Source organism: Pogona vitticeps, chromosome 5, assembly GCF_051106095.1.
Source record: "Pogona vitticeps strain Pit_001003342236 chromosome 5, PviZW2.1, whole genome shotgun sequence".
NCBI classification, from domain to species: Eukaryota; Metazoa; Chordata; class Lepidosauria; order Squamata; family Agamidae; genus Pogona; species Pogona vitticeps.
This window is the reverse complement of record NC_135787.1, coordinates 105,348,255-105,371,756: the sequence shown is the minus strand read 5'-3', so window position 1 is coordinate 105,371,756 and position 23,502 is coordinate 105,348,255. Positions and strand designations below refer to the sequence as shown.

Sequence of the window (23,502 nt, the reverse complement as noted above, 5' to 3'; positions counted from 1 at the left end):
GGCATTTTGTTGATTATTCAAATTTAAAGTAGGTTACTTAACATCTCTTCAATATTATGAATATTAAAAAAGTGAAGTGCTATCATGTAACTGACAACTAAATAAGTAGGACAATCCTGAATATGTTTACTCTTAACTAAATTCCATTGAGCTCCCTAGTAGGTGTGCTTTGGATTGCAATCTACTACATTAGTAAGCAAATACTACCAATAATGAGTTTGTTCTGTGCTGTCAAGTCGGAACTGACTTATAGCAACCTAACAAGGCTTTAAATGTAAGTGAGATATTTAAGGAGTGATTTTACCAGTTCCACTCTGCCGCCCCCCAATCAGTTCTCATGGCTGAGTGCGGATTCAAACCCTGTTCTCCAAAGTCTTAGTCTGTCACTCTATACACCACACTGTGAACCCACTATAGTAATCAGGTAGAAAAAAATTCCAGAATTCCAACCCTAAAATAGCCTAAAATAAAGTGAATTCTTGCATAGTTTCTCCTATTAAAAATCTGTCCGCTGAATTTACCAGCTAAATATTTGATCACACTACTGCGAGAAGCTTGCTAACCAGCTCCCAGTCCATTAAAAAGTATTAATCTCCCATCCAAAGTTATAACAAATGCTACATTTAACTCAACCCTCCAAATAATGCTGTTTTTCAAAGGAAGCCATCAGGATGATAAAGAGCAGTAGCTTAAAGAAGTCTGTACACTATATCCCCTTCACATAAAATATATAAAGACATCCTCACAGGATGACCAGTGCCATGGCATTAGTTATAGCTGAGCCACAAGGTATATCATTGGCCTCAGTCCTGGACAAGTGTGGATTAGCACAGATGTCTGCAGGAGAAGAAGCCTAGGTATAAGCAGTTGCTCACGTGCAGGCTTCCTTCCTGCTGATGTCCATGCAACGCATGAATGTTCAGGATGCTAGTCCAAGAGCATGCTCCTGTTCAACATACAGCAACTCCACACATATAGTATTTGTGGGGTCCTTAGCAGATCCTACTGCTCATTTCCAGACACAGTTAAGATTCCTAATAAAGCTTTTATTTGGCTAATTATAGAAAGTAAACTCTGCTTCCACTCAATGAACAACACCACTTACCTAGACAGAAAAAAACAGCAGTAAGGACAATTAATGCAACTTCACTATACCCTGAGTTTATCACATAGCTCAACTTGGGGCAGCCACAGCACTCTGCTGCATTTCCCTAACTAAGAAAAAGAATCCCATGGATGCTTCTCCCATAGACTCTCCTCTAGGCACAGAAAGAGAAAGCAGAACACCATCAAGAAGTGAGTCTTACTAAGGTATTATAGGGGAAAATTAGATAGAGGCAGCCCCTTCACACATTCTATCTCATCTTATTCTACCTAAATACAAACCACTAATCTCTAGAGTTGGGTCAGTCCAGGCCATCCTGACCGCAAGACCAGCAAGCAAACAAGTACATGTAAAAGTAAGCAAGGGAGCTGGGGAAGAGAAGAAAAAGCCGGGGTGAAATTAGGGTGCTACACTGAAAGGCTAATGGAGGTGCAAAATAGGGAACAGGTGTTTTACCTCTTTCATTTTTTTGGCCCATGGTTTCTGAGCTTTCCTAAATCCATCTTCAGCTTCTTTAGTTTCTTTAAATCCACCTATCATTTGCTTGTGAAAGGAATCCTTTTGCCAATTCTTTATCTTCTCAAAGTCCTCATTCATTAGAGCAGATTTTACTTCTAGATGTAGTTCACTCACTTTTTCAGCTTCAGACATAAAGGCATGCCAAGCCTTTTCGACAGTCCCATACTGTGGCCCTGAATGGAAAAATAAATGTTGTTTTTTGTCATTTTTCTCACTAAATCCTTAGTTTTGGAGAGACAGTCATATTGTCATTTTATCTCGTATATTACATAAGAATTATCCTGCCTGTATTTTGCATCACATCAGCTCTATAATCAAAATGTCTAACTTCAGAGTGGTGTAATGGATAGAGTGACAGACTAGGATTCTGGAGGCGTGAGTTCAAATCCCAACTCAGCCATGGAAACTCACTGGGGGTGTTGCAACTAGTAAAGCTGCTCCTTAAATAACTCACTTACCTTGAAAGCCCTATTAGAGTCATTATAGGTCAATTCTAGTACATAACAACTTCATATATTTTTGCAGGCCTTGTGATATTGGTAGCTCTTTCCTCAAAGATTACTTTTAAGGCTTGCCACTACTCTGACATTAAAACCAAATTCTTATAAGATTTTAAGCCAACATCAATTAACATGGCGGTTTAAGACAACGATTAGCTGAGATCCAGTAACAAAACCCATGCTGCATAAGGCTGATTATGTCATCAGCTGTGGGTGTTTTTCATATGTAATTTATCCAGTGGCAACAACTATCAGAAATTAAAAAGTCTTCCACCCAGCCCCACCATCCCCAAGGGCTTTCCCCAGGACAAAAGTGTTAATATGTCAAAATCTGAATGTATACAGTGCTAAAACAATTAAGGGAGATATAGAAAAAACAGCCCTCAAAATGTATACAGTATTTTTAAAATGAGGTTTGTGCAGCAATATATTAAAAGTCACTGCAAAACAACAAAATTGTTCCAGCATAGTGTTAAAGCAAGGTCAGAATCCACTGTAATGTTGCACAGCAAAGGAATTTCTTTCATGACTCACAATCAATCCATGAGAGAGAACTGAAAGTGTACTGAAATCATTGATATGTAGAACACTGCAGTGTGTTGACATGACTAGTGGATGCCATTTGCAGATCCTGTGGCCTACTCTATTTCACTACCCCTGTCGTTTCAACTCATTGAAACCCATAATAGTCAAAATAATAATACCCATCAGCATGGCTCCTGGTTGACAGATTCTAAATTACAAGTACTGTATTAACAGTTGTAAAAACAAAATAAATTTTTATTTAAAATGTTTCTCTGTGAATCAAGACCTTATAGTCACAAGTCCAGCAAGAGAGGATGTTGACCGTTAAGAAGGGGGAGATAAGGGTATAAAAGATGGCCAGAAAAGATAGCCAGGGAAAGGAGCAGAGGATGATAGGAGAGCACCTAGAGGGTAGAAAACTCTGCTTGGAGCAGAGAGAGGATTTTTTTACTATATGCTGATATGCTTTTGTAATTGCTTATGCTCTAGGCCAGCAATGGTAAACCTATGGCGCACGTGCCACAGCTGGGACACAGAGCCTTCTCTGCGGGCATGCGAGCCATAAGTCACCGGATCGCTACTCCCCCAACAGCCAAACCTGAGAAGGTAGCTGCAGCCGTGGTGCTGGCAGCCCAACAGGCAGCGGGCCAGGATCCGGAGCAGCTGGAGCTGGAGGCGGATGCAGAGTGGGGTCTTGAGGCACCTCCGTGCCCGGGATTCCCCCTTCCGCCACCACTTCTGCTTCCGCCGCCTGCTGGGTGTCCTCCCCCCCCGGTTTGGGTACTTGAGTCCAAAAAGGTTTGCTGTCACTGCTCTAGGCTATTAACTACAAAGTTTGTTAAGATAGATGTGACTTAACGGAGAGCTTTTCTAACTTAGTTAATATACTATTGTAATACTTTTCAACTCTTTGCAAAACTTTAATTATTATTACAGTCTGAATTATCATATTAAGCTTGGTTAGAGTACTTATATTTTCCATTCTGCTTATGAAGCTCTCATTGTTGTTGTTTAGTCGTTTAGTCGTGTCCGACTCTTTGTGACCCCATGGACCAGAGCACGCCAGGCCCTCCTGTCTTTCACTCCCTCCCGGAGTTTCGTCAAATTCATGTTGGTAGCTTCAGTGACAAGCTCTCATAGTTATATATTTTTAAGTTGCCTTACAATCCCAGCTGTGATGAACATAGGCTTCTGATTTTTTCCTAAAGATCTATAAAGTTCTATAAGGCTCTTATGGAGTATGTTTAGGCTTCAGACTACCTTACCCAATAAAAGGGATCCCAAAAGAGCCTCAAGACCTTTGGAGGCAGGGGGAATGGCAATCTTTTAATTACAAATAACAGCCAAGGCTGATATCATCAGCCTTACATGGCATAAGTTCTACTATTAGATTTCAGCCATTGAATTTTTAATTAAATTTATTAAATTTAAATTTTAATTAAATTAATGTTTAATTTAATTGCAATTACTGCTTAAAATAAAATTAGTATAAAATGTTTAGCAGTTAAGAAACATCACCCAATAGTTGCTACTATCTGCAACAACACTACTAACACTAACACTAACACTAACACTAACACTAACACTAACACTACTACTACTACTACTACTACTACTACTACTACTACTACTACTACTACTAATAATAATAATAATAATAATAATAATAATAATAATAATAATAATAATAATAATAATAATAATAATAATAATAATAATAATAATAATAATAATAATAATAATAATAGTGTTCCATCAAATCAATTCCAATTTATGGCAACCCAGAGGGGAATTAGATGCCCAATCTTTGGCCCCACAGCCATATATCATACCTAACTCACTGAGCTATTCAGACAGCTTATCTGTTAATGGCCTGGGCAATAAAAGTGTCTCTGCTTGGTCCTAGAATAACACCAAATGTTCATATCAGATTAGCTCTCCTTGGAAGCAACATGCCTCTAGTCTCCCCCTATCTCCAGTTTCCCAAAAATAACGACAAACTACACTTCCAAAAATCTCAGAAGGAGCACAATTTGCCATTGTGTGTTTCTCAACTGTGCCTATTTTAGACCAGGAAATATGCATTCCTGCAATAATTTTCTCAAATATTATGTCATGCAAATACACTACTTGTATTTCCATGTCATTTGTGGCTATTTTTAAATGCAGCAATTGACTCTTATTCCAAGAATCTAACCAGTAGAGAGATAGATCTGGGTGCAAACTATGATTTTCATTTGATTTACATTCACATATAATTTCCTTAAGCTCTCTGACACGTCATCTCCAGACCATTCAATAACATTCATATTCAGTAACATTCACATACATTCACATTTAATATGAGCACTATTTCTCATATTTCCCTAGACAATTAATTAACTGAGTAAAGCTTAAAAAAATTATCTACCAACTATCTAATTGCTTTTTACAGAAATAGTCTTCTTTTTGAAATCTAAAGATGCAGCATTCACTGACATTCTGAAAAAAAAGAAGTTCTCAATAAAGACCAATTCACAAACTGAAACGGGGAAAAAAGATGGTTACGGCAGTTTTCTTAGTAGCTGTGGTCTCCTGAGTAATTAAGTGAAGTTGAATTCTGCAATTAATACTGGGATATTTTAAACAGTACTTTAAGATAAAGTCTGAAATTCTGTTCACCTTTTTCTACCATTTGCCTCCACCTTTTGGCCCATTCTGTTAGTTGCTGAGCATAGACCTTCTCTATCCTTGCACGTTCATGAATACAGTTCATAAGATCACCGCAAAGTCTGTGACCATCATCAATGCGTTTCACAGTCCGCTTATAGTTTCCAACCTAAAAAGCAAGCATTTATATACACATCATTAGAGTGAAGAAAGGAGTGATAAAATTGGACTCCATTTTTGGAGCAGTCAACAAAATACGTTTAAATTAGGTGCCAATTATATTCGTATCTTAAAAGGATAGCATATACCTATTACCTTTCTTTTATTCTAACAAGATTTCAGATGGCTGCTAGACGTTACTGGCTGAATTCTGTTGATTGGAGGCTTCCTTTTGCGATTTCAGGGTGCACATGACTCGCACACCATGCAACAAAGTCACATGCTGTCCAAAGTCGCAAAAAGCCTTTAATCAGGGGTACTCTCGCTCCCTATAATGTCTTGTCCACTGCAAAGGCAGCCTTCACCCAACAGGATGTGGGCTGTTTAAATACTATGAATCAAGTATTTGATACCTGATTCATAGTTATCCTTAACGTTATCCTTACTTCTTCCATGATATCAGTAATCTTACTTCGAATCATATACTAAATTTTCTGATGCCATTCATCCAAAGACAGAGTTTTGAAATAACTCACATTTACATCTATAAGCATTCTTGCTAATATTAAGACATTACAACTTTGTCATCTTATCAACAGTACCCAAACATCATTTAAGAAATTCACATAGGAAACAACACAATCATCTCTTCCATCACATTCTGCTTTATTTCTTCTACTGAAATTCAAATATACTGTATAAAATTTCTTTATGAAGCCAAGCAAGCATAAAATCAATAGAACAAAATTTAGAACTCCTAACATATCATAATCTACATTTTCAGGGATAGCCTATGTGGCATATTGGATAGAGAACTGGACTAGGACTCTGGAGGACAGGCTTGAATTCCCACTTCACTATGGAAACCCACTGGGAGAGGAATGCATAAAATCATTTCTTAATTATCTCACTTGCCTTGAAAAGTCCTGTCGCAATATCTATAAGTCAGTTCCAACTTGACAGCACGTAACTAAGATCTTTTTACTGGTTAGGGGGGAGAACCTGCCACCACCCGGGACATACCACTTGTTAAAGCACCCCTGTCATTGTGTATCCATCAAAATCTGACAGTAAAAGTGGTAGAAAGCCCATTTCCAGAGCTTGGGGAATGCTAATATATAGGTACTATGCACTAACACTGTAACATTGTATAAATAGCTAACTACACTATAGTTTTATGCTTTCATCAGTAGGATTGATTAGGAACATAGAAGCTTCTTAGGAAAAAATGAGGACCCTGCTAGCTTGGCTTCCTTCTTGATAAGGGCTAATATTTGACTTACAATCTGCCTTTTTTTCCTATGATTACAGCTACAATGTTCAAATTGGTCCTCCAGGATAAAAAGTAGTGATGCTTTGGAGGAAGGCATAAGGCACACTTCTAAAACTATGTCTCCTCTGTAAAGGCAAAAGCTCTTGAATTTTTAAGAGGAATGGTTCCCCTTAGGTAAGTCTATTGCTCAATGTATACATCATATGAAGACTTAGTTTGAACTTGTAAGTATGTAACAAGCAGTATACATTTAATCTGCTTTTTTCTTCTTTCCTCTTCATGTTTGGTTCTGCAACTTCCACTCCTGTTATCATGAGTAAGTAGCTACTGGAGGGAGAGGAACAGTGGTAACTATGACCTGTCATTTAAACCTTATAAGGCTTGTGAATCATGGCTGAAACTCAATTTCAGGTTACTATTTCTGATATCTGGTTCTGATTCTCTAGTTCACAGGTGTCAAAAACAAGGCCCGCGGGCCAAATCCGGCCCGCCAGACCTCGTCTGATGGCCCGCGGAGCCGCCGCCAGCCTTGCAGCCTCCCCCCCCTTTTTTTTCAGTGAATTTACTCCGTGCCTGCACGGAGTAAATTCATTGAAAAAATGGCTCAAGTTAACAAGGCTACGTCCTCCTTCCGATTGGCTGTGGCGCTGTCACTCCTTTCCTCTCCCTCCGACCCCCGCTCCCCCTCCCTCCCTCCCATGCCTGTTCCTCGCTCGCTCTCGGCCTGAGGAGAGAGCCGTTCCCAAGGCCGCGCGAGGAGGGGGCTCCGCGCCGCCTCTGTCGCCCCCGAGGGGAAGGGAAGGGAAGGGGAGCGGTGGGAGTTCCTGGCCGGGCTCTGAGGCGGAGGGAGGAGATGCTGGAGGGACGCGGGAGGCAGCGGCCAGCGCAGCCCTGAGGAGAGGGAGAGAAGAGGGAACGCGGAGCGATGCGCCGGCCCGGTTGGGTAACGTCGGAGGCGGCCATTCGACCCAGCCGCGGAGAGAAGGGAGGGAGGGCTGGCTGGTTGCTCGCTTCCCTTCCCTTCCCTTCCCGGACGTTCCGTTCTCTCTCTTGCTCGAAAAAGACCTGATTTCTGTGAGGGGCCAGCGGACGACATTCCTTGGCAGCAGCTTTTCCGCCCCTGTAGGGAGGTTGAAGGGAAGTGGGGTGGGAATCTCTCTCTCTCTCTCTCTCTCTCACACACACACACACACACACACACACAGAGACCCCGGCACTTTCCCTTCCTTCACACACACATACGCGTTCTCTTCCTTCCTGTAACTCTGTCTCTCTCTCTTTCTCTCTCACACACACAGAACCCGTCACTTTCTCTTCCTTCACACACACACACACACACACACACACACACACACACACACACACACACACACACACACACACACACACGTTCTCTTCCTTCCTGTATCTCTCTCACACACAGAAACACACACACACACTCAGACCCTGGCACTTTCTCTTCCTTCACACACACACACAAACACACACACACACACACATTCTCTTCCTGTATCTCTCTTTCTCACACAGACACACACAGGCACTTTCTCTTCCTTCACACACACACACACACACACACACACACACACACACACACACACACACACACACACACACACACACACAGAGACACGTTATCTTCCTGTATCTCTCTTTCTCACACACACACACACACACACACACACACACACACACACACACTTTCTCTTCCTTCCTTTTCCCACTAAGCCGGATGGGGTCCTTGCAAGGCCATCAGTACAGATACAACCGGCCCTTTGATGGGGACCAAACTGCTGATGCGGCCCCCGATGAATTTGAGTTTGACACCCCTGCTCCAGTGGTGGGATTCAAATAAATTAACAACAGGTTCTATGTCCTAATGATAAGTAAGTAAGTAAGTAAGTAAGTAAGTAAGTAAGTAAGTAAGTAAGTAAGTAAGTAAGTAAGTAAGTAAGTAAGTAAGTAAGTAAGTAAGTAAATGAATGAATGAATGAATGAATGAATGAATGAATGAATGAATGCCCAGGACATTTTTTAAAAAGGTACTACATAAGCAACAGACTTATGTGGTACCTTTAACTTGAAAAAAATCATAGTAAAATGAGGACGGTTGGGTGTTTGACTGAAGCGGTCTCACCCCAAAACTTTTTCCCTCTGTGTCCTGCCCTCATGCCTTGTCAATCACCCCCCCTCTCTGCCTCGAGGCCATGAGCTTTCCTCCAGTGACATAAAGGACTCATCCTCCCCCCTTTCCCCCATTGACGCCTCTGCTCTCTCCAGGGCTTTATCTCTCTCACCCATATCCCACCTCAGACGGCTCAGTGTGGCGCAGGAAGGGAGGCAGCTAATTGCACCCCCTCCCCCCCGCTTGTAGCTGGTCACCTAGCCCCTCCTCCTTCATTCATCTCAGGCCAGCAAACGGTTCTAAGAACCAATAGTACATTTAGGAATCGGTTCTACAGAATAGGTGCGAACCTGCTGAATCCCACCTCTGCCCTGCTCTAGTTAATTCTTAACACTCAATTATGTGTGAATTGAGTGTGTGTTCCATTTGGAGCACAGGAATTGGTTAGTCATTTGCCGTTATTTGTTCTACTTGGCTGCTGCAAATAATCTGTCATTTGCTTTTAGTGCAAATTTCAGACAAAAAAGAACTTTTATAAATGTTTTGCAGTTTTTACTGTTTAACAAACACATCTGAAACAAAACACCACTTAGACTGGAAATCTTGTTATTCCTCCTATTTGCTAAACAGAAAGAATTTGCTTCTTGTGCTTCAAACATGATATGAAAAAAGATACCTGATGGCATACTCTCAAAACCCGTTCTATATCCAGGCATCAAATGCTTTGGCTAATTTAATGTTTCAATACTTCAGCATTTTCACATTTTTCCTCAGACAGGAGATCATGTAAGTTTAAACTGAACTTAACTGCAATATATATATGAGTATAAGGAAGGATGGCATTTTCCTTAAAAAACTCCATAAATAATGCAGAAAGGTGGAAGCTTCGGCTTTCCAAATTATCCATCCATGCAACAAAAAGGAAATTCAAATTCAAAATAACACCATGTTTGAACAATAAGATGTCTCCTTTTAGGAATTTTGTAAAATAATTAGTATTAGGGCTGTTGATTGGCTTAGGGAGGATCAAGGATCAAATGAGTTATTTTTAGCATGGATAAGGAATTAAGACTCACACAATGAGTTTACAAACTACAAAATCCTTTTAAAAGTCTCTTTAATTTCAAACACAAGGTACCATACAGAAAGATCTACTGTTAAGAAACACAAACTCAAAGTTCATTTAACATGTAGAATTACTTGTAGTTTTTCAGATTCTTCCTGTAGAAATTACAGCCTAGAAGAGACATAATGTTAGCCATCTCCCAACCATAAAAATGTAATCAAGGAGCATTAAGGCCCTCTGCTCCCTCTACATCAACTATGGTGAAGCATTACACTTTCCACTTACACTAATCAAATTTAGTTTTTAAAAAAATCAGGATTACAAGCTTCTTGGCAAATAGCTATTAGTGTCAACCATACTTAACTAGCAAGAGGAAAGCAGATTTATCCCTCTTTGAGAACAGAGAGATCATGTCTGCCAGCTACAATTGGCTGCAAACAAAACACAAAATATGCTTCAATCGGCAAATTTAATAGTTCTGGTGTCTTCCTTTCATTTTTTCCCCATTTACCAATATCTGAGGCAGTACTTCACATCTTGCTACTTATTTGTCACAAGGCAGAAAAAATTGTTCAACCTTATAAACCTTATAAATAAAATATATATTTAAGATTTTTTTTTGCTGTGAAACAATGGAGTAGCAAATAGCTTTTATTTATTTATTTGGATTTCTATCCCGCCCATCTAGACCAAAGGTCTACTCTTTTTCATACTGAATTTTATAATGAATAAAAGTATCACACACAAAAGGGTTTTCTGTATTTTTATAGCACATCTCAGCTCATGAAAACTCAAGTTTAAATCATTTTTCCCTACAAGTTTCCATCTGTCTTTTTTAGAATTTCTGTCAGCAAAATCTTCCTTAACTACCATTATTTTTAAATTTCAGGATGCCATCTTACTGTTTATGTAGTAAATATGTGATTTCATGCATTTATTATCAGTTTTTCATTGGCTATCTTTCTCTGTATTTTAAACACAAGCACAAATTGCAAAAATAAAAATGATCAGGAGCACCTAGCAATATTGTACTGTAGTTTTACGTATCTCTCTTTGGTTAATCAAGATAACAGCACTGTGCTGCTCTCCTCTGGTTGCAAAGTGCAACCCTACACTATCCCACATACCTCTCTCAATTTAAGGCCAATAAATAATTTCAGCAACAGTGACAGCAAAAGTGACAGTGCAGAAGAAGTACAGTACATGTACAAATGATCAGTTAATGGTAAGGCCCCTCCATAACTGGTTTGCAAGGTTAGTCTTACATAAGCACATAAAACAATCCTGTCCATGCCACACCTGGACTCTTAGCTTTATAAGTATTCAATTCTTCAAAAAGGTCTGAATTATGAATGTGGGATATTGTGGTTCTGAAATCACAATTCAAAAATCTGGGAAATGGCCCGATACTGCTGCACAGTATCATGCCCGCGTTGCCAGCAGGAAAAAGGATGCCAAGTTTTACATAGCAAACGACAGCCTGAATGTTGACAACAAATAATGGCAGTGGTCAAAATGGTCTATAGCAGTGGCGGCGAACCTTTTTGGCCTTGCGTGCCCAAACTGAAAACAAACAAACCCCAGCAGGCGGCATGCTGCGGCAGAATCGGAAGTGGCGGCGGAAGGGGAAATCCCGGGCATGGATGTGCCTTGAGACCCCACTCTGGATCCGCTGCCAGCACCGGCTGCTCCAGGTCTGCCTGTCGAAGCGCCAGCACCACGCCTGCAGCCATCTTCTCAGGTTTGGCTATGTGGGGGGGGGGGGATAGCGATCTGGCGACTTATGGCTCACGTGCCTACAAAAAGGGCTCTGTGTGCCACCTGTGGCACGCGTGCCATAGGTTCACCATCACTGGTCTACAGGATACCCTCTTCTGCTCATTACCATTCACAAAGTGACACCATGCATGGGAAAATCCTAGAATCAGCTCTTTTTTTCATCAGTTAACCACTTCTCACCCAAACACAACTGTCAGGGCTGTTTTTCAACAAGTATGAATGGTAGTGAGCTACAGCCTTTTGCATCAACAAAGGTTCTGAACAAATCGTCTGACTTACGGCAAAACAAAGGAAACAATGATGTTCTGATCTTACTGAAGTGTGAAAATATGCATCCTTCAAGTATGTTGTTGCAAACCAATCCCATTGCTATAACAATGGTAGGATTGTATGCAAGGTAACCATTTGAATTTTTTTTGGTGGTATATACTTGTTGACTCCTTTCAGGCCAACATTCTTTTTTTGGGTGCCATAAAATACTGGGAGCAATTTCCATTGTCCTTGTATCTTCTTTGTGCCATTATAGCATCCTTTTCTAGTAATGTTGCTTCCTCTTCATTGAGAATATCTGGGCTTGGTGACACAAATATGCCATCTAGGAGGGTGTCTGTCACTATAGGAGTTATGATAGTCTATCAGAGTTAATGGAGTGTCAAATGTTTATATATGGTGCTAATGTTATAATGTATTGTGTTAACATAGTTCAGATTAGGGAGTGAGTGCTATCGGTCTGAGTGTCTATTAAGTCAAAGATGCTACTGAGTTATTAAATCAATTTCTTTGTATAAGATGACTACTTGTATTTGCTTTGTGGATTATACCATTGTGTTGAATGATCACATTTTTTGATCTGTCACGTGGTGATTTCTTTCTTTGGTATTGGTAATTTCTTCTCCAATATAGCTTATCCTGTTGTGTTGACTGATGCTGTGTATTCAGGCCCGCTTTCCCCCCTCTTGTCTTCTTTTTATGAAGATCCTCCATGAAACTGTCCATTGAAAAGAGCCCCTCTATGCACCATCTAGACTCCTCCAGCATTCCTGCTGATGTGAGCCATGTATGTCTCCGTCACAGCTGCTGCCAATCCACCAAACGATGTGCTACTAACGAGCAGGCCTCTTGTTGAAAAAAGACATCATTTAAAAAAAATCTTCAGGTCAATTAGCTATTATTGGCTGATTTCCCCCCCCCCAAATAAATTTATGATATGCCCTCATAACTGCTTGACAGTTTGAGCTTCTGATCAGTAGAGCTGCTGATGAATAAATTGTTCTGCCTAAGAGATCTCATTTTCTTCCTTCTGTATTATTTGGTGTTGTCTGCAATCTTCCTCTGTTCTTTCCTTTAGTGGTCTCTACTATAACTGAATTTGACAACAGATGCTTAGAAAATTTATACTTTCCTCTTGTACTTTATATAGGTTGTCAATGGGTCTTGAAGTCAGGGGTATTGTTGATTGTTTTGCCATGATTGGGTTCTTAGGTTTATTAGTGTTTCCAACACTGCCATTATCACAGGAATATTTGATTTTTTTCTTCCTGCACTCTTGCAAACACAGAATCCTTTGCTGATTGTGCAGGTTTAGATATCTGTAACCGTAATGACTTTGCCATTCTTTCAGCCCAGTCACTGTATGATGTAAGAACTTCAGATGGGGAGAGTGGTACATTACCTTGTACTTCTGAATCAGGTAATGGCACAAAAGGTGATTCTGAATTATTCTGTTCATTATCTGAATGTGAAATCCAATTATCTGTTTCTTTGTTTTCTACAGGTGTTTCTGATGGTTGTGATTCCCCTGACATTGGTAATGTACTCAATTATCTATCTATTTATCTATTTATCTATTTATCTATTTATCTATCTATTTATTTATTTATTTATTTATTTTATTTTATTTTATTTATTTATACCCCACCTATCTAGTCATTTCGACCACTTTAGGCGGCTATTATGACACCAAGTCTTGACATTGCATCAGAACTGGTATAAAATTTTGATCCAGCAGTGTTAAGGTAACTGTGTTTAATGCTGTTGTTTCTAGGACTGTTGTCAATATCATGCTAGCCTGCTTTTCAGACAGTGTAGGTTTTGGAAGGGATCTCGACACCAATAAAGAACTAATAGTTGAATGCAGTGATAATGAACTGCCTGACTTTCTTGTATCTTGGTGTTGTTTGCAAAATGAAGGAAACCATGATTTCAACTATTTTCCTGATTGATTGTTTCAAGATGGACTTCTCTGATCACCCTCCCATAACGATTTCTCCTTGAAGTGTGATCTAGTATCTTTACAAAATACTGGAGATGATCAACTGATATTTTTATATGGTGGTGAACATAAAAAAGGTACAAAATAAGAATCTGCATAATATCAAGAATCCACTGGTGAAGACTGTTGAGAGTACGTAGTAACTGTTAGCACAATATCTACATTGATCACAATGTCAATCTCAGGTCTCTCCTCCATCATGTATTTTTTGGAGGAGATCTTGTTGAAGAGACCGCAATCCTGTCCTCAATTTCAAATCTCTCCTGTTGCTGTCTTTGGAGAAGTCTCTCACAGGCAAAGCTCTAGGAGCTTTCTAATGATAGGCTATGCAGCTCATCTTCTGAAATGGAGCCAATATTTTGGGTTTCATCTTGGTTACCTGAAAGTTCCAATGTTTGCAGTGCCACCACTGTCTGCACCTGAGGTGTTAAAGGCTTATACTTTTACTTAGCGTTTTTCAATTTGTCTGGGTCAATATCAGATAAGCCTTTACATTTTCTATTATGTGGGTCTGATTTTTTGCAATGATTTTTGAAAACACTTTTAGGCTCAAGAACCAGCAGTGTCCTTTGCTATAGTTGTCTGCCTCTGAGTTAGTAAAAATTTAGGTAGTTTCCATTACAGTGGTGCCTCGCATAACGAGCGCACCGTTTAATGACGAATCCGCATAGTGATCTATTTTTTTAGATCGCTAATGCGATCGCATTGCGATGTTTTAATGGGCAAAACATCGCATTGCGATGATCGGTAAGCATTTTGCTTACCGATCTTCGCATTGCGATGTTTCTAAAACAGCTGATTGGTGGTTCCAAAATGGCCGCCAGGTGCCCAAAATGGCCGCCGCAACCATTTTTGCGTGATTTCCTCGCTTATCGAGGGCGTGAAAATGGTGGCGCTATGGAGGATCTTCACTGAACGGTGAGTTTGGGCCCCATAGGAACGCATTAAACTTTTCCTATGGGTTTTTAAGTTCTGTTTAGCGATGTTTCTGCATAGCGATGATTAATCCGGAATGGATTAACGTCGCTATGCGGGGCACCACTGTACTTTCAGTTTTCTACAATTTTTTGAGTTGAATTTTTTTCCTAAGATTTCTCTCATGATTTTAGATGTAACTGGCAACTTTTCAGAGTCGGTTTAGTAAATCCTCTGCAGATTGTAAAACATTTAAATAAATGAGCTTTTCTTAAGCAAAATAAACAGTGGTCATGCCCCTTTGTCTGAGGTATTTTTGTTCCACGGCCGAAACAGTATTTAATTAAAGCTATGGAGGCCATAAACTACCAAATTTAACCATTAGAAAAAGAGAGAAGGGGGAGGGGGTGAAGAGGGAGGTAACAACTAAATCTTTTTTTTAATTTTTAAGTAAATAAGACAGCACAAAGGGACAAGGTGGATAAAGAAGTATTTTAGAGGCTATTTACAAGAAATTTCACTTTTTGAGCTCTGGAGCCATTGGAGAATGTTCTTGCTACAGAAGACGAAAAGGGACTGAGGAAAGAGGGCAGAGCATGTGCAATAAAAACAAGGGAGGGAAAGACTCTAGGCTAAAGCTCTGGAAGGTAGCCATGGAAAGTGTTCCTGCAAGCACAGAACCCAAATGTGAGAAACACAAAGACAACAACACAGAAGGAATCTTACAGGACTTCAGAAATAAAGAGAGATCTCTATCTAACCAAAAATAAACATTTCCAAAATCTACTGCTCTTAGGAAAGGAATGCTGTGCCTTAACCATAGTAAACCACTGTTAAAAGCTGTTATTTCTTAGTTGTGGATCTGTAACTATATGAAGATAAATGTATTATAGGAACAGGATAAACCCTAACTGGAGACTCCCACTCTTTATAATCTTGGCACATAGTTCACATTAGAAAGCCATATGCATGACCAAAATATGAACTATATGCTTTGATTTGCAGAATGGAAAATATTTAACTGATCTGCCAGGACCCCCAATTTTCAAGTAATCCCTTTTAAAAAACTATTCAAGATTGCTGGCATGCTGCCAAGCTCACAAAAGGCAGCTTCTTTATAAGGGATGACAAAGACAGAAATTTCAAGAATAAAGATTTAGATCTACAGTTCGGAAAAAGTTAACTAAACCACTTCAGCAGTTGGACTGGCCATTTTAGCTTGGCCATTGTAGCTTGTCCATTTTAGTATTTACTTTTTGTTGCAATCAGAGGTTGGTTTAAATGGTGCACCAAAAAGAAATGGTCATGTCACCAAGCATTACACATGATTGTGTAGTATAAAAGATGGACGTTGTTTTGAGGCTTCAGAAAGAGCCTTTTTCATTGCTTTGGTTTGTGAGGTGGCTGTGACGATTGCCCCATGTCACTCCTGTCAATCAGATTCAGGATCTCATTTGCATGAGCCTATGAGAGGAGTGGAGGGGCGGAGCCAGCGGATATAAGAAGGTTTGGCAGAAGTGATGGAGGAGGAGATATAGAATTCGAAGAGATAAAATTTGCAGAGAGATATATAGAGATAGTTAGGAAGATAATGAGAAGAGATACTAATAGAGATAAGATGGTCAAGATTAATAGATACAGCAGGTGGTGATTAAGTATGTGGCAAGATATATGATATTTTACTGATTTGGTTGTATGCACTGAATAAAGAACATCTGTGATTTGATTAAAGTTAATACACTTCAATAAATAAGTTCTGTTGGCAGTAAGTAACCAGACAAGTGTCTGACTAAAGTTCTTTATATACAGTGGTGCCTCGCTTCACAATGTTAATTCATTCCAGTGAAATCACTGTAGAGCGAAAACATTGTCAAACAAAATGAAAAAATCCCATTGAAATGCATTGAAAACCCGTTCAATGTGTTCCAATGGGCTGAAAAACTCACCATCCAGTGAAGATCCTACATACGGCAGCCATTTTCGGTGCCTGTAAAGCGAGGAATCCGTCCTAGAAAACAGCAGGGGGCCGTTTTGAAAGCCGGTGGCCATTTTGAAACCCAACGATCAGCTGTTTCCTGATCGTCGTAAAGCAATAAATCGGTTCCCGAAGCAGGGAACCAATCATCGCTAAGGGAAATTCCCCCATTTAAACCATCATTTTGCAATCGCTTTTGCAATTGCAAAAACGTCAACATAATGTGGATTCATCGTAGAGCGGGGTAATTGTCCAGCGGGGCACGACTGTATTGTGGATAAAGGAAATCTATTGGTGACAGTGAGAAAAAGAGGGAATGTCATAATTGGTATCTGCTGGTGGGATGACATAGTGTGAGCCCTTTGTTTGGGGAAACAAGCAGGGGCCACGTGGTAAATGTCACAGTGGCCTTACAAGGAGGTTGGGCCATTTTGGTTGGTTGAAGGGATTGCTCCCAAAGACGGAGTTTTAATCTGGATAAGCAAGATCGGATGACTCCATGCTCAAAGTTCTTGCAGTGCTGGCAGGAGGACGTCTGGTGTGTATCTCTTCCAAGCAAAAAAGACACTTGGCGTCGCCATTGGAAAATGGTATTTTGTTATCACAGACTATACAGTATTTAAACAGGCCCAAAGGGGCCATGAATAGGAGAAAAATAATTTAAGGAGAAAAACGATGATGGGGGGTGCTGAGGCCAGAGGCTGAGCAAAGCAAAAAGGAAAAAGTCTTTGATGATAATGAATTTGAACTAAAGTTTAAAAGAAAAAAGATCGATAAGAAGAAGGAATCAAGAATAAGCTCTTTTTGTCTTTTACTCACAGAAGCAGAAACTATGAGGCTCTCAACGCAGCAGTTGAAAGAAAAACTGAAAGGGGAGCCTTGATGCCAAGGTATTGATACGAGGGGGGAAGTGCCTTATTCTAATGTGTTTTTTGCTACTGCAGAAGCTCCTGAACTTTCCGATGAGGGTCCGCCCAGGCACGGCTTACCCAGGGTGTGATTCACAGAGGCCACGAAGAGGAACTAATAAGCACAAGTATTATTTAATTTATGTATTTAAAATATTTTTACGCCTCCTTTCTTTTTAAGTGACTTTAAAAAGTACTTGTTTAGGTTTTCTTTTCTTCTGTCTCATGCCCTTACCTGAGGTACACAACACTTGGTTATCACTGTAAGTGCCTAAAGTAAGAGAAGCACTCTTGGATCAGACTAAACAACCATGTAATCTAGCACTCCATTTCTCCATGGTGACCAGCCAGATGCTTCCAAAGAACCTTTAACCAGACCTCTAATAGATTGTAGGTCCCCAGAGGACAGCCAGATGCAAACAATACAAAAATTGTGATTCTGAATAGCAACCACTTTCTAAAGTAATCTAAAGTAATCTAAGTCACATGCCAACACTAAATATTGTGTGGTTGATTCTAGAAAATATACACTGCAAATAATTACTCCCACTTATCTTTTCTATATCATTTTCAGTTTCACTGGAAAAGCAATGTGTTTAATAACATGATGGGTATGTGGAACTTCTCAGTATGTGGAACATCTTGTACCCACCATTAGCAGCCTTAGTTTTAAAGTGAAAGCCCCTCAATTGTTCAGTCTTTCATTGTAAGAACGATGTTGAAGCCCCTGGGTCATTTTGATAGCTTTTTCTACCCCAACCAGCCAAAACAATTCTGTTATGTGCCATCAAGTTGGAACCAATTTATAGAGCTTTCAAGGTAAGTGAGATATTTAAGGAGTAGTTTCAGAGGAAGTTACTGCTACAAAGTATACCCTTTAAATTTCAGAATTCAAGCGTAGAATTAATAGATCTCCCAAAATAGATAAGAAGACATACTTTATAATTTTTCAGTCTTAACCACTGAAATATATGTAGAAGCCTCCTCAACCTGATTCCATCCAGATGTTTTGCACATGAGATCCCACTTGCATGGCTAATCAGCTGGTGTGCCAAGAGCTAAAATCCAAAACACCTAGAACACATGGCTGCCAGGACAGCCAATGAGCATGTCACAGTCATCAAATTCAAAGTATATTAAAACATATCGACTTCTTTTTTTCACATTACCTCCCAGAAGCTATCACTAGAAACCTCTACTCCAACAGAATCATCGTACGAGCCAGACATCTCAAGACGCCAGTTGCAAACCAGTGTCTTCTAAATACTGGTTCTTCAATGTCTGCTAAGGAAAAAAGAAAGACTGGTTGAAGCAAGAACTGAACTTAACTCTTTAAAAATCAAGATAATCATATATTTACAGTGTTTATTTTAGGCTTCAAATTGCACAAAAACAGATTGATAAAGCTCCAATGTCATCAAGTAATAAAATATTTAGGATAAACATACATAAGATACATTTAGTATCACAATCACTTGTTAGGGACATGTCTTTAATCTGTGATATCCTGGGGGAATTGTGTTGTATCAGTTATATTAGGCTGCCAGAAAAACAGGGCTTTTTCAGAGAAGTATGTTTTCTATGATTTGAATTAGTTTGGCAAGAGTTAGTTTCCATCTGTTTTTGAAAATACTACATTTGACCATGGATATGATCGAATTATTTGTCTTTTCAGATGTAGTTTCTCTTCCTCTTCTTTACATGAAATAATGGGTTAAACTCCATTCCCACAACCACACACATACACAAAACTTTTTAAATTGAAGGCATCAAGAGTATTAGTGACCTCAAGTTATGTCCCTATCTTGAGGTCACTAATACTGTGACCTCAAGATAGGGACATCTTGAGAGAAATTTGGGAGAAATTTCCCCATTATTTACAACCAACAATTAAAGGTAAGGAGCAGGTCACTTCTTGTCCCCTTATCATATACAAGAAAGCCATGAAGAAATTGGCTGTCAGAGACGGTCCAGATAATATCACTGGAAGAATATAAAGTGGCACCTACTCCCAAGTGGGATTCAGTCTGGTTCAGGAGTGGCAATCTGGATCCCATACCCTCCTAATACTCCATTCATCTGATGCACTTCACCTGGGGAAAGCTCGTATGACAAAAAGTTCCTACTGCCAAAGGTGAAGTATTTTCTGACATATTTAAAGAAGCAAACAAGCGTATTCTGCAAAAATTAGCCAAAAGAGTTCAAGGGAACTAAAGAGCATCCATTATCACAGTACAGAAGGATTAAATAAACAAGATTTTGACAATACGTTTTCACATATGTAACATTCTTCTGTTCCCCAACAAATCACTCAAAATGGAATACAAATCATAAAGTTTATCGAAACAGTACAAAAAAACAACCACAGTTCAGCAGCAATATAGACCTGTGTGACAGCATTCAAAACAGAAGGCCCACTGTTCACTTGTTTAAATGCGATGAGGAATACAAAAAATAAAAGACAGTGAAGAAGTCTAGTTTTGTATTTCAATGGTTCCTAATCTTGGATCCCCAGATGCTCTTGGAGTAAAAATCCCAGAAGCTTTCTCCACAAGCTGGGCTGGCTAGAATTCCTGGAACCTGTAGTCCAAGAACATCCGAGGGTTCAAGGTTGGGAAGCACTGTTCCACTCAATTCAATCAGTTATCATTTAACTCAAAGTTATTGCTGCGAGCACGATGAAGCCTCTATTATCTCAGGCCTCCAGGAGATGCTCACTCTTTCACTCAGTTGCTGCCACCAATACTTCAGTTCAGTATCAATTATTTAAGGAGACAAGTGTTGCTTTGAAACTAAAAACGTGCTTATTCGATTAACAAAATAAAATAGGTAAATCACAAGTTGATAATCAATATCTCTCACTCACTGAACTCACTGACACACAGAACTCTACTCTCACTGACTTTTTGGCTCACAGGCCCACAGACTCACTAAATCTCTCTCACAAATCTCAAATCACTCAAAAATCTCCCTCTCATACTCCACACACCCCTATTTATATTCCAGCTCCTCCTCCTTTAGCACCACCTTCCATCCCCTCATTGGCTGCTTTTCCACTGCTCAGCTGTGACGGACAGGTGAGGGCAGGGCTGAACGCTACAGTTATATATCAGCTCTTCTTACAATTCTAATATCCGAAAAATTGTATCTGTGTTAAAAATAGTTATTTCAGCTTCCACACACTCTACTCATTTAATACTTTTAAAGTTTAATACACCAAAGTGCGAAAACATGAACTCCATATAAAAGTCTCAATATGTAGTATTTACATTACGAAGTAAATTATGACTGTGATGTATACAAAGCATTTTTATTAACAAACTGCTTTGTTATAGATATATAGGGTTATTCAAAATATTAATTTTAAGTTTTCCAGATTCTATCTGTCTGTGGATTTTGGATTTTTTAACAAATCGTCCACAAAGGGTTAAACTGAATGACTACATCTCTACTGACAAGATACTCAGCACTGGCACTCCACAAGGTTGTGTCCTCAGTCCACTACTGTTCTCCATTTATTCATCGGATTGCACCAATAACCATCCCAGTAATAGGATTATCAAATTTGCAGACGACACTACACTAGTAGGACTTATTTCCGGGGATGATGAGTCTGCGTATCGGGATGAGGTATTACAGCTATCCCGTCAGTGCAAAAAAAACAATCTTTTATTTAACATCCAAAAAACCAAGGAATTTATAGTGGACTATAGGAAAAAAAGAGCAGACATTCAGCCACTGTATATAGATGGAGTTTGTGTGGAACAGGTGGTTGAATGTAAGTTTCTTGGGACCATCACAACAAATGACCTGACTTGGAGTGCAAACACCACTGCGTTAATCAGGAAGGCGCACCAACGGTTGTATTTTCTAAGGATTCTTAGAAAACAACAATTGACTGAGAGTTTGTTAACCACCTTCTATCGGAGTTCGACTGAGAGCATATTATCCTACTGCCTCTGTGTATGGTTCACAAGCTGCACAGTGGCAGAGAAAAAGGCAATTCAAAGGGTGATTAAGACGGCCCAAAACATCATTGGCTGTTCACTCCTCTCTTTGGAAGAATTGTATAAGAACAGATGTAAGAGGAAGATATCTAACATACTGAAAGACTCCTCTCATCTGGGACATCAGCTCTTTAAACTATTACCATCGAGAAGGAGATTCAGGGTATTGAAAGCAAGGACAAGCAGATTCAAGAACAGCTTCTACCCAAGTGCAGTATTGAGTTTAAATGCGGGGTCATAAGTTTTTGGTGGAATTTTAATTGCTGGGAGAAAAGGGGTATCTATATTTGTATGGTGAGTGTTGTGTATATTTTAACTTTTTTTGTAGTGGTGTTGTCCAGTTTTACCTTAGGGAAGAGCACCTCATTTCGTTGCACCCACTTGTGAGTGCAATGAGAAATAAATTTCTTATGTCTTATGTCTTAATCACAGCACCAATGCTGCTTAAAAGTACAAACAGACATAGGAAAATGCTGTGAAGTCACAGCAACAGACAGATACACCAGAAGAAACTCTACTTCTACAGGACTTAGAAAAAATAAACCAGATACCAAAATTAATCTAGCAATGATTCATAGTACTGTGAAATGATTAAAGGAATACACATCTGATTTCAAGATTTCACTTCATCTATTTTGCTCCAGAAAGATTACCTTGGCATCTATCCTAATTTGCATTTCATCCAATCAGGTCTGACTATTCTGAAGATGTAAGAGCCACAGAACATCAGATTCTATTTCACAAAAGAGAACCATATTTAAGAAATACATGTAGACTTAAAGCATGACCCTGAGTGTTTATGACAAAGTGCAGCTAAGCCCTCTGCCTTTTAAATCCCAGGCTATATGTTTCAAACAACAAGCAAATTTTCTTCCTCTTTAAAACTAGTGGCTTACCATCTCAGTCAAAACTATGAAGTTGCTGTGATACAGTTGGATGCACAAACCATGAAAGGCTATCAGGGCAAGAAGCTGGCAAAGAAAAAGGGCTGGAAAGTAGTGTGACTTTCAGACTGGTGGAGGGCTGCATTGAAATAAAGCTAACTAAAAAGTGAGGCAGGGGAGATGGGCAAGAGTTTCAGGGGTTTGCTTTAGGAGTGGTAGTGCTCTCTCTTTCAGTTAACTTCACTTTTCCCTTCAGAACATCATGCTGCTCATCATGTATACCAGCCATTCTTAACCTTTTCTTGGTCGGTCATAAACACAATATAAAAGAAAAACAGGTTGAATCAGGATTGTATAAGACCTATAATGAACCTTATAAAGTGGTGTGTGAAATCATTTCTAGTCCCCTTCAAATGTGCCAGGGACCTCCAGGGGACCACATGCCCCCCACTGAGAATGGCTGATGTAGACAATAGATTTTTAGCATTATCCCGAAGGAGTTTGGGTGGTGAGAAAGATAAAATTGCAACATCACTAGTTGTCTCTCATTAATGAAATGGCCATTCCTAAGAACTGTAGTAAAGAACTCACAAAAGGTCAAAGACATAACAGAACTTCCCACATCCCATATTCATGCCTACATACTGTATTCTCCACCACTTACAGTGACCCTCTCTTACAAGAGTTTAAGCAAAGGAGATGGGATGAGAAGAGAAACTAGGCTATTCTATTGTGCTGCTGAAAGATCCCCAACTGTCATCATCATCAGCTCTTCCAATAGGATGTAAGAGAGGAAGATATGATGAGAAACAGGATCACACAGTCCTGCTAAAATATTTGT

At 39.5% G+C, this 23,502-nt stretch overlaps 1 protein-coding gene and 1 long non-coding RNA gene across 13 annotated transcripts in view; both read right to left on the bottom strand.

Moving 5' to 3' along the window:
- Positions 1-23,502, bottom strand: part of PACSIN2 (protein kinase C and casein kinase substrate in neurons 2) — an 83,124-nt gene that overhangs the window by 27,063 nt on the left and 32,559 nt on the right. For 5 of the 12 annotated variants that reach the window (XM_020808633.3, XM_020808631.3, XM_078394218.1 and 2 more), the window contains 3 exons: positions 18,940-19,051; positions 5,311-5,467; positions 1,562-1,797 (listed from right to left, as the gene is read on the bottom strand). In XM_020808633.3, coding sequence (XP_020664292.2) covers positions 1,562-1,797; positions 5,311-5,467; positions 18,940-18,999 — 453 coding nt within the window. In that variant the 5' untranslated portion in view covers positions 19,000-19,051. Of the gene's footprint in view, positions 1-1,561; positions 1,798-5,310; positions 5,468-18,939; positions 19,055-23,502 lie in introns of all 12 variants that reach the window. The other 7 variants (XM_078394217.1, XM_073000822.2, XM_078394219.1 and 4 more) reach the window with 3 other exon arrangements.
- LOC144589486 (uncharacterized) lies at positions 8,009-8,198 on the bottom strand. Its single transcript, XR_013545627.1, has 2 exons — positions 8,080-8,198; positions 8,009-8,047 (listed from the first exon to the last, which is right to left on the bottom strand). It is a non-coding gene; the product is annotated as an uncharacterized LOC144589486 (long non-coding RNA).